The sequence below is a fragment of the Scophthalmus maximus genome, chromosome 10 (genome assembly GCF_022379125.1).
Source record: "Scophthalmus maximus strain ysfricsl-2021 chromosome 10, ASM2237912v1, whole genome shotgun sequence".
In the NCBI taxonomy this organism is placed as follows: Eukaryota; Metazoa; Chordata; class Actinopteri; order Pleuronectiformes; family Scophthalmidae; genus Scophthalmus; species Scophthalmus maximus.
The window spans coordinates 13690254-13705451 of record NC_061524.1 but is presented as its reverse complement, the minus strand read 5'-3'; the positions used below and the strand labels follow the sequence as shown (position 1 = coordinate 13705451).

Sequence of the window (15198 nt, the reverse complement as noted above, 5' to 3'; positions counted from 1 at the left end):
AAACCCACAAGAAACAAGCAAATTATGCCAAAAACTAAAGAATGAATTAGTTTGCTTTGTGTCGAAACAACGTAAAATGTACCTGGTTTTTGAACTCCTCAACTTTGCAGGCGTCTGAGTCGGCAGACGACAGAGGAGATGGAATGTGACCATCCGGCCCCTCAACCCCTCCTTCTGAGCTCTCCTCCTTGATGCTCTCCAGTGTGTGCTGCCTGTCCTCCTGAGAGTCACCACCCAGGGCACTGTTGAGAGTTTCCATCACTTCCTGCAGCATTGAAAGGTCTTGGCTTGGGGAAACGGTCTTGAGAACTTGCAGAAGTTGCAGCTGGATATTTGGAGCATGCGACTGTTGCTTCTCCTCATGAACTCTCTCTTCCTGCAGAATCGATACCGATTCTTGTTCTTTGTTGTTCAAACTGGGAGTGCTTTGCTCCAGAAAATCCACGGGAAGACCTGAGTGACTGCTTTTTAAAAGTCCATGATGCATGTCTCTCTCGTGAAAATCTCCTTCACCTAAAGGTTGTTGGGTTTTCTGAACTATAGCGACAGGGCTTTCAGTGTTTAAGAGCGTTGGTGACAAATCACTGACATTAGTCCCCATTTCCTCCTGGTCATCTACACATGTCCTCACATCATTAGAAAACACTGCTGGAGCTGAAGAGGCAACAGCAGATGAATTGCTGCCGTCCGACAGGAAATCGGAAACTATCTGTGGATATTCGGAAGCATACAGGTCTAAACTATTTCTGTCTGGTACGGTTACAGAACCTAAACCATCTTTCATTCTAGTTTCAGACCGTCCTGAGTTGACGTTTGATGATTCAGACCGTGGATTTAAACAACACTCACTTCCATCATTTTTGTGTGCATTTTCTATCTCATTTCCTGACACAGAGATCTGCTCAGAGTGACTGAAAATGTCCTTGTGTTGACTCTCTGGGGAAAACATCTCTGAGTGTGGCTCAGCCTCATCTGCACCACTGTGCTTTGAGTCAAACGAATCGTTATTAGTCAGTTCAAGAGTTTCAAGAGAAACTCTAGTGCTTGTTGAAGTGTAATGCCTTGAATTTTTTATATCGCAACTCCCATGATTGCCAGTATCTGATGTAGTGATTTCACTGGAAACAACAGGCGGCCGAGATGTCTGACCCTCTTGAAAGCATCTGGGCTCAGAGCCAGAACTAAAATCACTCTCAGAATGAAGCACTGCTTGCTGAGGTAATGTGCTTGTACTGCCATCGTCTGCAATGTTTTCGTCATAGTTACAATCGCCCCAGGAAACTGAGGTAATTGCACTTTCAACCAAATCCCTGGGTGATGAGTAATACAAACTTGGAGTTGGCTCATTGTCCAAAGGTGACTGAACAGTGTCATTCTCCAATCTACTTTCCTCAGACAACACGGTACAATGAGATGTGGACTTGTCTTTGTCACTCTTGCTCAATGTCTGATTACCCAATGGGGAATTGTATCCAGTGATTAAAAAATCATTAGGTATGGGTGAGCTGTCAGGTTTACAGGAGTGATAAGTCTGGTTTTCTGGATCAGTGTTGCTGTTGCAGGTTCTGTCATGCAGACTCGATTGACGCGAATGAGTAGTTAGAGCAGCATTTTCCATCACACAGCTGGATAGATCTGCTCTCTCTGTCAGCTGGCAATTGATTAAGACCTGTGAGTCAGTGTCCTCGGGCAGTGAGGGGCATTTGTCTGTGTGATGAACACACTCTGCAGTAACTTGACTCCATGAGGTGGGTGAGATCACCGGAAGCTCGTGACCACGAGCAGGGGGAGGGGAGTTATGGAGATAGTTACTCATCTCATCATCTATATTTCCCCTCGTCACACAATCTAAAGCACTTTCGCTCTCTTTATCACCCTCCTCCTTTTTGAAATCAAGCACGACGGCCGCAACCTTCTGTTCAGTCGAACCCTGCCTGTTTTCAGCTTGATTTATGTTAATTAATCCCAGATTCTGATCGACAGAGATGGATTGGCTGCAGTTTTCTTCCGGGTAAATGCCGGTTTTGGAATCTAAATTAGCCGCATCAGTTACTAATCTAGGCTGCAAAGACTCATGGATACTAACGGTGCAATCTGAACTAAAAAGTCTCCGCTCCTTCATTGTAGGAAGATCAATATTCGACAATATGGATTCATCTGACAGTACTTGTTTTAAAACAGACATAGAACCCTCCTCAACTCCTACAACACTTCCCTTTTCATCTGACTGTAGGTCACGCAGTTTCAGTGTTGCCGTCTCATCAACAAGGCCCTTATTGTAAGTTGTGTTCATGTCATAACATCTCCCAGAGGTGACATCTAAAATGCCCCTTTCCTCCACCAAGTCCTCAGAGCATAAAAACTCAGCTAGGTTAGTATCGATAGTTCTTGATTCAGAGCACACTGACTCCGCATTAAAGTGGTCTATTGTCTGGGAGCAAGATTTCCCGGAACACTCAGAGTCACTCATCTTGGAGAGTGAGCCAACATTTGTGCTTTTTACAGAACTTAATATGGGAAAGACTGACATCACCACAGAAGCTGGAATATCAAGATCTTCAATAACAGCACCTCCAACATCAGTTTGTAAACTATTTGCACAAATTCTCTCTCCAACTTCACCTGACTTTTTGTTTTTCTCTGCTACCCCAGGGTCTGTGGTATCAGAAAATCCTTCAAAATCATTGAAAGTAGTGCTACCAGCAACAGAGGACACAAAATCCTGAGGATCAAATGTGTGGTCTGTGTTTTCATCAACGGTAATCCTCCCATCGACAGAGGGACCAAAATCATGAGGATCGAATGTGTGGTCTGTGTTTTCATCAACGGTAATCCTCCCATCGACAGAGGAACCAAAATCATGAGGATCGAATGTGTGGTCTGTGTTTTCATCAACGGTAATCCTCCCATCGACAGAGGAACCAAAATCATGAGGATCGAATGTGTGCTGTGTTTTTTCATCAAATATGATCCTCCCATCGACAGAGGACACAAAATCCCAAGCATCAGATAAGTGTTGTGTTTTTTCATGAAGGGTAATCCTCCCATCGACAGAGGAACCAAAATCACGAGGATCGAATGTGTGGTCTGTGTTTTCATCAACGGTAATCCTCCCATCGACAGAGGAACCAAAATCACGAGGATCGAATGTGTGGTCTGTGTTTTCATCAAGGGTAATCCTCCCATCGACAGAGGAACCAAAATCACGAGGATCGAATGTGTGGTCTGTGTTTTCATCAACGGTAATCCTCCCATCGACAGAGGAACCAAAATCATGAGGATCGAATGTGTGGTCTGTGTTTTCATCAACGGTAATCCTCCCATCGACAGAGGAACCAAAATCATGAGGATCGAATGTGTGCTGTGTTTTTTCATCAAATATGATCCTCCCATCGACAGAGGACACAAAATCCCAAGCATCAGATAAGTGTTGTGTTTTTTCATGAAGGGTAATCCTCCCATCGACAGAGGAACCAAAATCACGAGGATCGAATGTGTGGTCTGTGTTTTCATCAACGGTAATCCTCCCATCGACAGAGGAACCAAAATCACGAGGATCGAATGTGTGGTCTGTGTTTTCATCAAGGGTAATCCTCCCATCGACAGAGGAACCAAAATCACGAGGATCGAATGTGTGGTCTGTGTTTTCATCAACGGTAATCCTCCCATCGACAGAGGAACCAAAATCACGAGGATCGAACGCGTGGTCTGTGTTTTCATCAAGGGTAATCCTCCCATCGACAGAGGAACCAAAATCACGAGGATCGAACGCGTGGTCTGTGTTTTCATCAACGGTAATCCTCCCATCGACAGAGGAACCAAAATCACGAGGATCGAATGCGTGGTCTGTGTTTTCATCAACGGTAATCCTCCCATCGACAGAGGAACCAAAATCACGAGGATCGAACGCGTCGTCTGTGTTTTCATCAACGGTAAACCTCCCATCGACAGAGGAACCAAAGTCATGAAGATCACCTGTGTGGTGTGTTTTTTCATCGAAGGTAATACTCCCATCGACAGAGGAACCAAAATCACGAGGATCGAATGTGTGCTGTGTTTTTTCATCAAATATGATCCTCCCATCGACAGAGGACACAAAATCACAAGCATCAGATAAGTGTTGTGTTTTTTCATCAAGGGTAATCCTCCCATCGACAGAGGAACCAAAATCATGAGGATCGAATGTGTGTTCTGTGTTTTCATCAACGGTAATCCTCCCATCGACAGAGGAACCAAAATCATGAGGATCAAATATGTGTTCTGTGTTTTCATCAACGGTAAACCTCCAATTGACAGAGGAACCAAAATCATGAGGATCGAACGTGTGGTCTGTGTTTTCATCAATAGTAATCCTCCCATCGACAGAGGAAACAAAGTCATGAAGATCACCTGTGTGGTGTGTTTTTTCATCGAAGGTAATACTCCCATCGACAGAGGAACCAAAATCATGAGGATCGAATGTGTGCTGTGTTTTTTCATCAAATATGATCCTCCCATCGACAGAGGACACAAAATCATGAGGATCGAATGTGTGTTCTGTGTTTTCATCAACGGTAATCCTCCCATCGACAGAGGAACCAGAATCATGAGGATCAAATGTGTGTTCTGTGTTTTCATCGACGGTAAACCTCCAATCGACAGAGGAACCAAAATCATGAGGATCGAACATGTGGTCTGTGTTTTCATCAATAGTAATCCTCCCATCGACAGAGGAACCAAAGTCATGAAGATCACCTGTGTGGTGTGTTTTTTCATCAAACATGATCCTTACATCGACAGAGGACACAAACTCACAAGCATCATATAAGTGTTGTGTTTTTTCATCAAGGGTAATCCTCCCATCGACAGAGGAACCAAAATCATCAAGATTGAATGTGTGGTCTGTGTTTTTATCAAAGGAAATCCTCCCATCGACAGAGGAACCAAAATCATGAGGATCGCATGTGTGCTGTGATTTTTCATCAAAGATATTTCTCCCATCGAGAGAAGAACCAAATTCATGAGGATCAAATGCGTGGTGTGTTTTTTCATCAACGATAATCCTCCCATCGATGGAGGAACCAACATCATGAGGATCACATGTGTGGTCTGTGTTTTCATCAACGGTAACCATCCCATCGACAGAGGAACCAAAATCATCAGGATCGAATGTGTGGTTTGTGTTTTCATCAAAGGCAATCCTCCCATCGACGGTAGCACTAAGATCATGAGGATTGCATGTGTGCTGATTTTTTTCATCAAAAGTGATCCTATCATCGACAGAGGAAACAAAATCACGAAGATAAAAGTGCTGTGTTTTTTCATCAAGGGCAATCCTCCCATTGACAGAGGAACCAAAATCATGAGGTTGGAATGTGTAGTCTGTGTCTTCATCATAGGGAAACCTCCCATCGACAGAGGAACCAAAATCATGAGGATCGCATGTGTGCTGTGTTTTTTCATCAAAAGTGATCCTCTCAGCAACAGAGAAAACAAAGTCACTAGGATCAAATACATGTTGTGTTTTTTCATCAAAGGTAATCCTCCCATCGACGGAGGAACCAAAATTATGAGAATCGAATGTGCACTGTGTTTTTTCATCAAAAGTGATCCTCTCTTCGACAGAGAAAACAAAATCACAGGGATCAGATAAGTGTTGAGTTTTTTCTTCAAGGGTAATCCTCCCATCGATAGAGGCACCAAAATCACGAGGATCAACATTTTGGTCTGTGTTTTCATCAAAGGTAATCGTCCCATTACCCAACGAAACACAATCAAGACCATGAAATGTGTGGTCTGTGTTTTTATCAAAGGTAATCTTCCCATTGCCCGATGAAACTAAATTTTGAGGATAGAATGTGTGGTCTGTGCTTTCATTGAAGTTAATTCTCCCATCGACCGAGGAAACAAAATCATTAGGATCATAGGTGTATTGTGCGTTTTTCATTAATCCCTCAGTTTCCTCATTTATGAGCAGCGGTATATCTAACTGTTCCGGAACATCAGTTACAGTCAGAGAACTTACATTATTCTCAGTGTTTTCAGATAATACCAAATCCTCAAGGAAAATCTTTACTGTTTCATTCAGCTGTCTATCGAGTATCAGGACCCTCTGTCCTGACTTCGGATCAATGAAACTGTTCATCATTAGGTAGGAGATAAACATCTGCCTTGCCTCTGTGGTACTAGGAATGTTGTCAACCTTTATGCTCTCTGCTGCGCGATGGCATCCATCAACGGTGAGTTTTTTATACATGAGCCAAGATGAAAACTTTTCATAAAGGTGATCCACATCAGGAAAGACATCAGGAAGTTCTATAGATTTTAAAACCTCTGTTGTATAATTGTCAGTCAAACTATTCTCAATGGCGGAAGCAATGTCTACTATCTCTGAATTTTCCGGAATGTAAAAAGCAGCTATCTTTTGCCTATCACTAAACAGACTGCTGGTGTACTCATTGGTGGTCAATTGCTCATGATAGTGGAATGAGGTGGACACAGTTTGAATTTCCCCAGAGTGAGGCAACACAAGTCCCATAAACTGCTGCTGATTTCCGAGCACGGTGAGTGTGCTGCTGGAGCTCATCAAATCACACTGGATGGCTGCATCCACCTTTAGCCTGTCACCATTTTCATTTCCATCTGCATCCAACTGAGCACCCAACAGCCTTGACAAAGTCTCCTGATCGCTTAAACCATCACAAACAGACCTCAAGGTACTAACATTCCTCCCTGGTGTCAGTGGTTTATTTCTGCTGAGGCACTTTAATATCAGTTGATTGACCTTGCAAGGTTCAAACTCGTGCTCAGGCTCTACGAGTGACACATTTTCAGGACTACTGTGATTTATCATTTCCTGACAGGTCTTCTGTCTCTGAAGAATATTTACATAGACACAAGCAGGTATCAAACCACTATGAAACGCCCTCTCTATGGTTAGTGTGTCACCTGTGTAGCACACCTCCACTCCATCGCAGACTTGTTTGACCTCTATCATCTTCATGACCAGGTCTTCAAACGTTGGCCCTTCCCTAGCTGCTGCTATGTCAGAGAGGGAGACAGAGGAGACATCTGGACTTTGTATGCACTTCTTTGCATCGTTCAGCTCTGACAAGTGGTTCGGCGTGGGTTTGTACACAAGATCTTGTCTGAGAGCATCACAGGTCATGAGTTGGGCCTCTGGGAGAGTGTTCCAAGTCATCTGATCAGTCAGGGGACTCTTGGTTTCAGTCCGAAGCCCATCCATCCGATCACTCGGTTTAAAATCCTGCAGATAATGAAAACATCACTGAAATGGAATTCAACACCAAACTCTGTGTTGTTTATGTAAAATTTAAATATTCAAAAGCAAGACAAAATCTATACTCACCCCCCAACAAACATGGGCATGTTAAAACAGCATGTGCACAAGTGCAAGACTGCATCAGGTTTGCAACAGGAGAGTGACGAATAATACACTCAAAGCTATCATGCATCTGGAAATGCAGCATCTTGCACAAAAGAGGCCTGTTAGTCACATCACATACTCATCATATGTAGAACTCTTAAAAGACTGCAAGCACATTGATTGTGGTGAAATATCAGACCAAAGCCGGGCAACTAAGCATGTTTACAGCATATTCAGATGTTGTGTCTCTAATGATCTAGTATAAGAGAAGGAAAGACAAACTTCTCACACTGTATACTGAGAGGAGGTAAAAGGTTAGTCGTGCAACTGAACATCAGGTGGCACTGTTTGCAAACACATCATAAGACACAAATTCAATCACATCCATTGAACCAATGACCCTAGTGTCCAACCTCTTCTGCAGAGGTCGTCTGATCTGAACACTGTTGGGAGAGTTCACTGTACGCCTGATTGAGTGCCATCAGCTGCTCCTGCGCCTTCTCTCTTTCCTCTTCTGTCATTCTGCAGGACAAATAAAGAATTACTTTGAGAGTTTTACAGCAGACCAAGTCTTCAGCATGTCGGTCACAGCAGCTTTGCTTACTTGTCACTGTGTTTGTTCAGCATCATCTGTGTGGCCCTCAGTGCCTCTGCAATTTGTTCCTTCTTTGTGACCATTTCCTCGACTGACACCTAGCACATCAAACAATGACATGTTAATACTTTATATTAAGTAGAATGACTCTTTACGTTTAACGGCTCTTTAAGTAGTTATCATACAATGTTGTCGTCAACAAAGTGATTATGGTCAACAGACACAAAAAGCTCACAAATACTCACACACATGCATATGCCAGGAATATGTCATTAATAATATTGTTTCTAAAAGACTGAATCACATTTTAATTAATGTTTCATATTGAATATAAATAAATATATAAATTTAAATAAATATATATATTTATAAATATAAGTATTAATTAAAGGCCTACTGTGTAGTCTAGTGATGAGATCAAATATAAACCCCTTCACAAATTATTGCAATCGAATACAACCGTTTAAAGAGGAGCAACTTTGACCAACCTAAAACTTTCAATTTTAGTAAAATCATCATAATTGGCCAGATTTCTTTAAAATCACATAAAACTATTTAACATAGGCTCAACTTTGGCCTCTGAGATGTAGACCAACCCTAAAGTAAATAGCAAGATGTGATATAAGCCTCTGATCTAATGTTAATTTTCTGGCAAGTAACCAATGGTACAAGTGCAATGATAACCTTCATTTCTAACATAACTAACTTAATAAATCTACCTATTCTCTTTTCTTATACATTAGATATATTGAAAATGTGAATATCATTGAAACCCCCTCCTCTAACCCTTTAGGATCACCAAACTGCTTCTCTGTACTATTCTGTCATAATTACAATGCTATGATGATATACTGTACAATACACTTTTTGGGAAATTTCAATGGAATGTCAGCTTTGGGTCGTATGCATACTGTAGGGACACGACATGTATACTTAGACACAAGGTGCCAAAAATATGAATTTAACTTTAATATTTTCATAACCTGCAGGGCTGATGAGATGTATCGGTCAGTGAGGTTGCTCTGAAACATGAGTGCTTGTGCAACTTATTCATTTTGTACTATTATATTTTTGGAAGGGACTGAAATAATGAAACACATCACATATAAAAAGACAATAATATTAGTTTGTGAGGCAGGTAAAAGGGAATTGCAACCACTACCTGCAGAATTGAGTAAAATATATGGATTAAATGAACCAGAAAGTAGTTTTTATTACAAATCATACACTGTGACAACAAAAGGCAATGATACCACTTTGACTGGAAATATATTATTTACATTTAAACCAAAGCATTTTCAAATGTACAAGAAATATGTGGCAGCATATTAAAAGCGAAAACAAACAAAAAAAAACAAAAATAATACATATTGTTTACCTGGGGTTTATTAGAAGCATCTGTGTTGGCATTGCTATCTTTCATAGCATTCCCATCATTGTTCAGGCTTTGTTTCATCCAGTGCAATAGTTTGCTAACTTTATCACCATGCTCTCTCTTCTCCTCATCAACAGATCTCTACAATCAGAACAGATGGGTTTTCGACAAGATTGTTAAAAAAAATGACTCAATACGGGAAACCTAAAGGGGGCTGGGGGGTCGGTGGGCAAAACTACATTTATAAGCAGGCTGAAAACCCCAAAGCTCAAGAACCATTGTCAGTTGCATCAAACGTGGAATAAAAAGATGTGTGAACCATGTAAAAGCATTCAACAGGGAAGTCAAGGAAAGTTCATTGCCAAACACGAAACCAAAGGAAATCATATTTGCAGGATTGGTTTTTATGCTATGGACAATGTTTAGTACTTAAACATCCAAGCATAATTAAATGCTGAATTGGCTACAAAACCAATAACTTTTGTAGCCTCCAGTAACCTTAACCCTGTATGGCAGTCATACACACTTCTTTCAATTGCCTCTCTGAACGTGATTCTTCTCTTGGACTTTGGGCAGGTGAGGCTTTTGGAGTGGAACTTCTCATCTTTGAGCACAGAGGCAGTAGCTTTGTCAACAAGGCCACTCTGAATGAATTCCTCAAGTAAGACTCTGTCGTGAGTGTCAGGTTTTATCAATCCTCCAGTCAGGATCTGGAACTCGATACAGCGGAAACAGACATCTTTAGGAAAGAGATTTTCTTGAACGGCCTGGAAAATGGACAAAGTCTTTGCTGTATTGGGGTGAACAATGCCGTTAAATGCATGCTCAAACTGTTGAAGCTGCGGTTTCAGTGCCTCATCTACAAGGCCTCTTTTCAGAGCCTCAGAGACTGTAACTTTTTCCCCTGAAGAGGGGTCGCAAATTCCTCCAGTGCAGGCCTGGGCCTCCAACAGCCTTATGGCAGTAGTTCTGTCAGTAAAGCCCTGTTGAAAGCCCTGAAGAACAGACAGCCTTTTCCTCCGAGTGACATCCCACAGACCGGCAATGGGGCTGTTAACATCCTCCACAACAACCAATCTCGAAAATATAAGGTCTGCAATCTCATAGATACTAAGAAGCCCACTGCGATAGCCGTCAAGCTCAGATGCTTCAAGAAACCTCTGACTTAGCGCAGACTCCAGACAAAGTTGTCGACCACTTTTGACATCAGTGATGATGTGAAGTGGGCTCCCACTAGCGTCAACTATGGACTTCTCCTGCCATTCGCTTTCCTGCTGTGACAGAAACAGATAAGTTCTCTTGTCAATGTGTTTGCCCTTGAGTGCTTCAAACGCTGACATTTCGATTCCACGACTGCTGCTGACAACAGACACTCTGTGAGAACTCGTGGGAGAAGTGTCTGTGGGATGTCTCTCACCAAATGGTAAGAGTAACAAGCAACCATCGATGTCGTAAAGGCATGTCTTGAGTATTTCGGAGTAGTATGCTTTCTGGCCAGTGTCAGGGTTGTGGAAACCTTTCGGATTACTGACTGGATCATACAGACTCTGCAGAGTCTCCTTGTCCAAGAGACCTTGCTCAACGGCAATGCTAACTGGCACCCTGACACCAATATCTGGGTTGATAAGTCCCCCAGTGGAAACCTGGACCTCAAGAATCTTCTTGCCTTTGTATCTATCCAGAACCCTTTCCTCCATTGCCTGAAACACAGACAGCTTTTTGCCAGCACGGATGTAGCCACTAATAGCTTTCTCAGCCTCTACTAGCTTATCTTTCAGGCCCGTCTCTATAATACCTCTCTCCAGAGCCTCAACAACTGAGAGTGTTTTTCCTGTGGCCAAATCGGTAAGGCTTCCTGTTGCAGCCTGAGCCTCAAGAAACTCAAGGGCATAAGTCTTTGCTAAGAAGCCCTTCTCAGCAGCGTCAAGGAAGGATATCTTTTTCTTACTTGATTCCACATAAACTCCAGCAATGGCAGTCGGTTTACCAACATATTGAGCAACCATTGCTTGCACCTCTTCCCGCGTGATGAGACCCATCTCCAACTTATGCAAAACCTCTTCATCAATGAGCTTAAACTTGATAATGTTTTGAATGCTTGTGCTGCCTTTGAGTTCTGGGAGCATTTGGGAAGTTGAATGTATCATGCTTAGTGTTCCAACACTGTCTGCTGCGCTTTTGTCTGGAATGTTTACAGTCTCACAGGTTTGTTTGATCTGATATGTTCTTGTCCTAGTGATTCTTTGAGTTTCATTTGGCAATTGCTCTGTCAGTCCACATAGGGGCATGTACCCATGTGTTTTCACGGTCGAGCGCTCATCAGGGTTGATTTGGCCCTTATAGGTCACATTTTGCAAGTCTTTTTGTTGGAGATTGGGAGAAGAGCTATTCTTTGTTGTTGTATCATGAAGGATCTGGCTGTGACTGACTTCGGTTTTGTCTTGTTTGACTTTTGGCAGCACTTCAAGACTGTTTTCTTCCATTGTTGTCATCTGTAGATGTGATATTGAAAGAACTTTTTTTAGTCACAAATGACTACAGTTCACTCTTACAAATACTTCAATAAATAGTAAAATGCATTAGATAATAATAAAGTATATCTGTCACTTAATATTAGTGTTTTAATAATGCTAAACCGACTTCATCCATACCTCTGGGGGCACTTTCATTTTCAAAACCTCGTCCGTGCTGCATTTTGCACCTTCGTAAGGAGATGCCATCCTCTGCCTCACAGTCAGTTCTGTTTTCGAGGAACCAGCCAAGCTGTCTTTCACCTGCTGATGACTGGTTTCACTGACTTCCTGTTTATTCATCTTCTGGTGTTCAGTCTTCACCCTGAGCTTTTCCTGAAGACTTTTCACCTCGTTCACATAGGACTGTACTTGTTCCCGAAGAGATCTCTCTTCATTTTCCTTCACTGTCAGTTTCCGTTCCCTGTCTGTCAACAGCTGTTTAAACTTAGCCGACCCCTTTGACTCTTCACTACAAAGGCTTTCCAAAGAGCTTATTTTTGAGTTGAGTTTAAGTCTGTCTTCCTCAAGCTGGGCAATATGTGATTTTGCCTTTGACAAGTCCTGGGTGAGCTTTGTTCCATCTCGCTGCAGTCTGTCTATTTTCAACTGCGGTTGCTGCTGTTGTTGGTGTGTTTGTCGATTTGATTCCACTATGGTTTGGTGCACTGTTTTTATGTGTGTGACTTCTTGCTTGAAATACTTGTTAAGCATTTCTGCTAATTCTGACTGTTGCTTTGACCAATCATTGTCATTTAAGATTTCAGACTGCAGCAAAGTTAGTTTTTTCTCTATTTCATTCTGCACTATGAACAACTGTCTCTCATAGCCCTCTTTCTGAAGTTCTAGTTTACTCTTTAACTCATCAAGCATTTTCTTACACTTCTCCAGCTGTTCTTCCATCTGCTGGGACCTCAGCTGAAGGACTGAGTTTTCTCGTAACTTCTGCTCAGCTTCTGTTTGGGTGCTTTCAAGCTTTTCGTTCAGTCTTCTGATTTCAGATTCCAATGACATGTTTTTCTCTAGTGCCTCAGATTTCTCCCTATTGAGGATCAAATTATCATGCTGTAGATTTGATCGGGATTTGTCAGAACTAGAAAGGACTTCTTTTATACATATTTTATCTTTCTGAAGCTCACTCTCAAGCTGCAATATTTTGGAGTCTTTGACTTGTCTCTCTTTAGCCAGTTCATCTTTAGTTCGTTGTAGGGAAGAGCTCAACTCGGAAAGTTCAAAATTCAGGCTCTCCACTTTCCTTTCTTTTGCTTTCCTGTCGTTCTCAAGAGCATATATCTCCTGCTTTAGATTTTCTGTTATTTTCTCTGAGCTGCTGGTCAAGCCTTTAACACTGTGTTTATGTTTGAAAAGCTCATCTTCTAATGCCATGACTTTATTGAGATGTTTTTGATTCTCAGCAGATTCTCTTTCAAGGTCTGCATTTCTTTTCTTTAGCATCATGTTCAAATCATCAATTTCAGCATCTTGCCTGTGGACTTTTTGATTGACTAAATTCCTCTCAGCAATCAATGAGTTCCGCTCTGATTTTAGACTGGTTATTTCGTTCTCATAATTGGCCAAATCTGAATTGAGTGTTTTTGTTTTCTGCTGCAGTTCAGTCATTTTCCTTAACGCCTCACTGTTGTCCTGTAGCTTCATTTGCAGCTCATGAGAGGTTTGGGATTTCTTATTCAGTTCCTCCTCAATAATTCTGACCTGTGATTTGGTGCCCTCCACCTGAGACTTGAAGATTTGAATTTGTTGATCCTTGCTGTTAACTTCCAACCTCACCTGCTCAAGTTCAGCTTTAACGTTCTTCTGATTATTTTCCATCTCTGCATTTTTCTGTTTTAACTCTTCCACTTTTCTTTGCAGCTGAGAAGCAACTAATTCATTCTTCTGAACTTCTGCTTCGAGGTTTTGACATTTGATTTCAGATGCCTGCCCAGATCTCTTCATTGAGGCATTTTCCTTCTCAGCTGTTTGCAGTTGCTGTTTCCAGCTCTGCATCTCACTTTTTAAAGACTTTATCTTTTGTTCTGAAAGCGACCTCTCTTTTTCTAGTGACTCAGTTTGGATCTGAAGACTTCTAATATCACTGGCAGACGAGGCATTTGTCCTCGTCAGATCATTGCATTTAAACTTTAGCTGATCTATTAAGGCCTGCTTGGAAGCTACCTCCTCCTCTAAGTTGTTAATCTTATAAATTTTATCATGCTCCGTGGAGCTTCTCTTATGCACTTCTTCTTGTGTGACCTTCAACTGCTCTTTAAGGCCTTCAACTTCTGTGCTTTGGAAGAACGTGTTTTGTTCCAGTGAGGACTTTGCTCTTTGGAGAGATTTGATTTCCTCTTGAAGTTCATTGATGGATTTCTTCATGTTCAGTGTTTCCTGCTGGAGATCGTCTGATTTCTGCCTCGTGTTGATCCTCTCCGTTTCCATGTCCATCTGAAGTTTCTTCACTCTGTTATTGCTGTCATCCAGCAGCTCTTTATAGATTTGTGCTTTCTCCTCAGCCATTTCTGCTCTTTTCTGGACAAGGACTAGTTCCTCTAGTTTCTCCTGCAGGACGTCCACCATCATGCTGTCATTTTCTTTACCTGTAGATGACTCGGGCTCACTGTCGACTGTCAGCTGACTGTGAAATGCCAAAGGCTGCTGAGCCAGATTATTTGTTTTAGCCTGCACTTGGCTGAACTCTTCCTCAGAACCTGCATCCTTGTCTATTTTTCTCTGAAGTGTGGGGCTCTGTTTCTCAAGATTTTGGCCATTGCTTGTTTTCTTTAGCAGGTCGTCAAGTTTACTCTGAGCCAAATAACACTTGGCCTCTGACTGCTCAATTAACAGTTTTGTGTGAAGTATCTCCTGCTCACTGGCAGCTTTGTCTTTGAATGCTATCTCTAATTTGGTGCGATACTGATGAATGTCATGCTCAAGGTGAGATTTCTCAAAGTTTAGATCGTCAATAGTCTTCTGTTGTGTCTCTACTTCTCCATCCAACTTTTCCAGCTGTGCTTGTCTTTCAGCCAGCAAAGTGTCCTGTTCGTGGATCCGTTGCCTGAGTTGACTAATCTCTACTTCCCCTGTAGCTTTTTGGAGCTCCGTGCACTCTGTCCTTTTTGCATTCTCTGCTCGCTCAAAAGCTTTTCTGTTCTATAATACAAAAAACAAGTCATCGACTGCTTCACTTTTAATTAGCAATCATGAGACGAATTGCATGAATATTTTATCCTCTTTCCAAAGACCTTCAGCAACATAAACCAATATCTCCAGGAATTTGCAATTTCTTGACTGCATAATTTTTTTCTAGTTAACATCTTTAACATTCATCACATTTAACAACAATAACTTTTTT

The 15198-nt window shown here is 41.8% G+C and overlaps 1 protein-coding gene across 8 annotated transcripts in view; it reads right to left on the bottom strand.

Annotated features, from left to right (window-relative positions):
- dst (dystonin) overlaps positions 1-15198 on the bottom strand; it is a 101072-nt gene that overhangs the window by 42942 nt on the left and 42932 nt on the right. For 7 of the 8 annotated variants that reach the window (XM_047335357.1, XM_047335358.1, XM_047335364.1 and 4 more), the window contains 4 exons: positions 9340-9477; positions 7971-8059; positions 7780-7888; positions 83-7246 (listed from right to left, as the gene is read on the bottom strand). In XM_047335357.1, coding sequence (XP_047191313.1) covers positions 83-7246; positions 7780-7888; positions 7971-8059; positions 9340-9477 — 7500 coding nt within the window. The remainder of the gene's footprint in view (positions 1-82; positions 7247-7779; positions 7889-7970; positions 8060-9339; positions 9478-15198) is intronic. The other variant, XM_047335361.1, reaches the window with a different exon arrangement.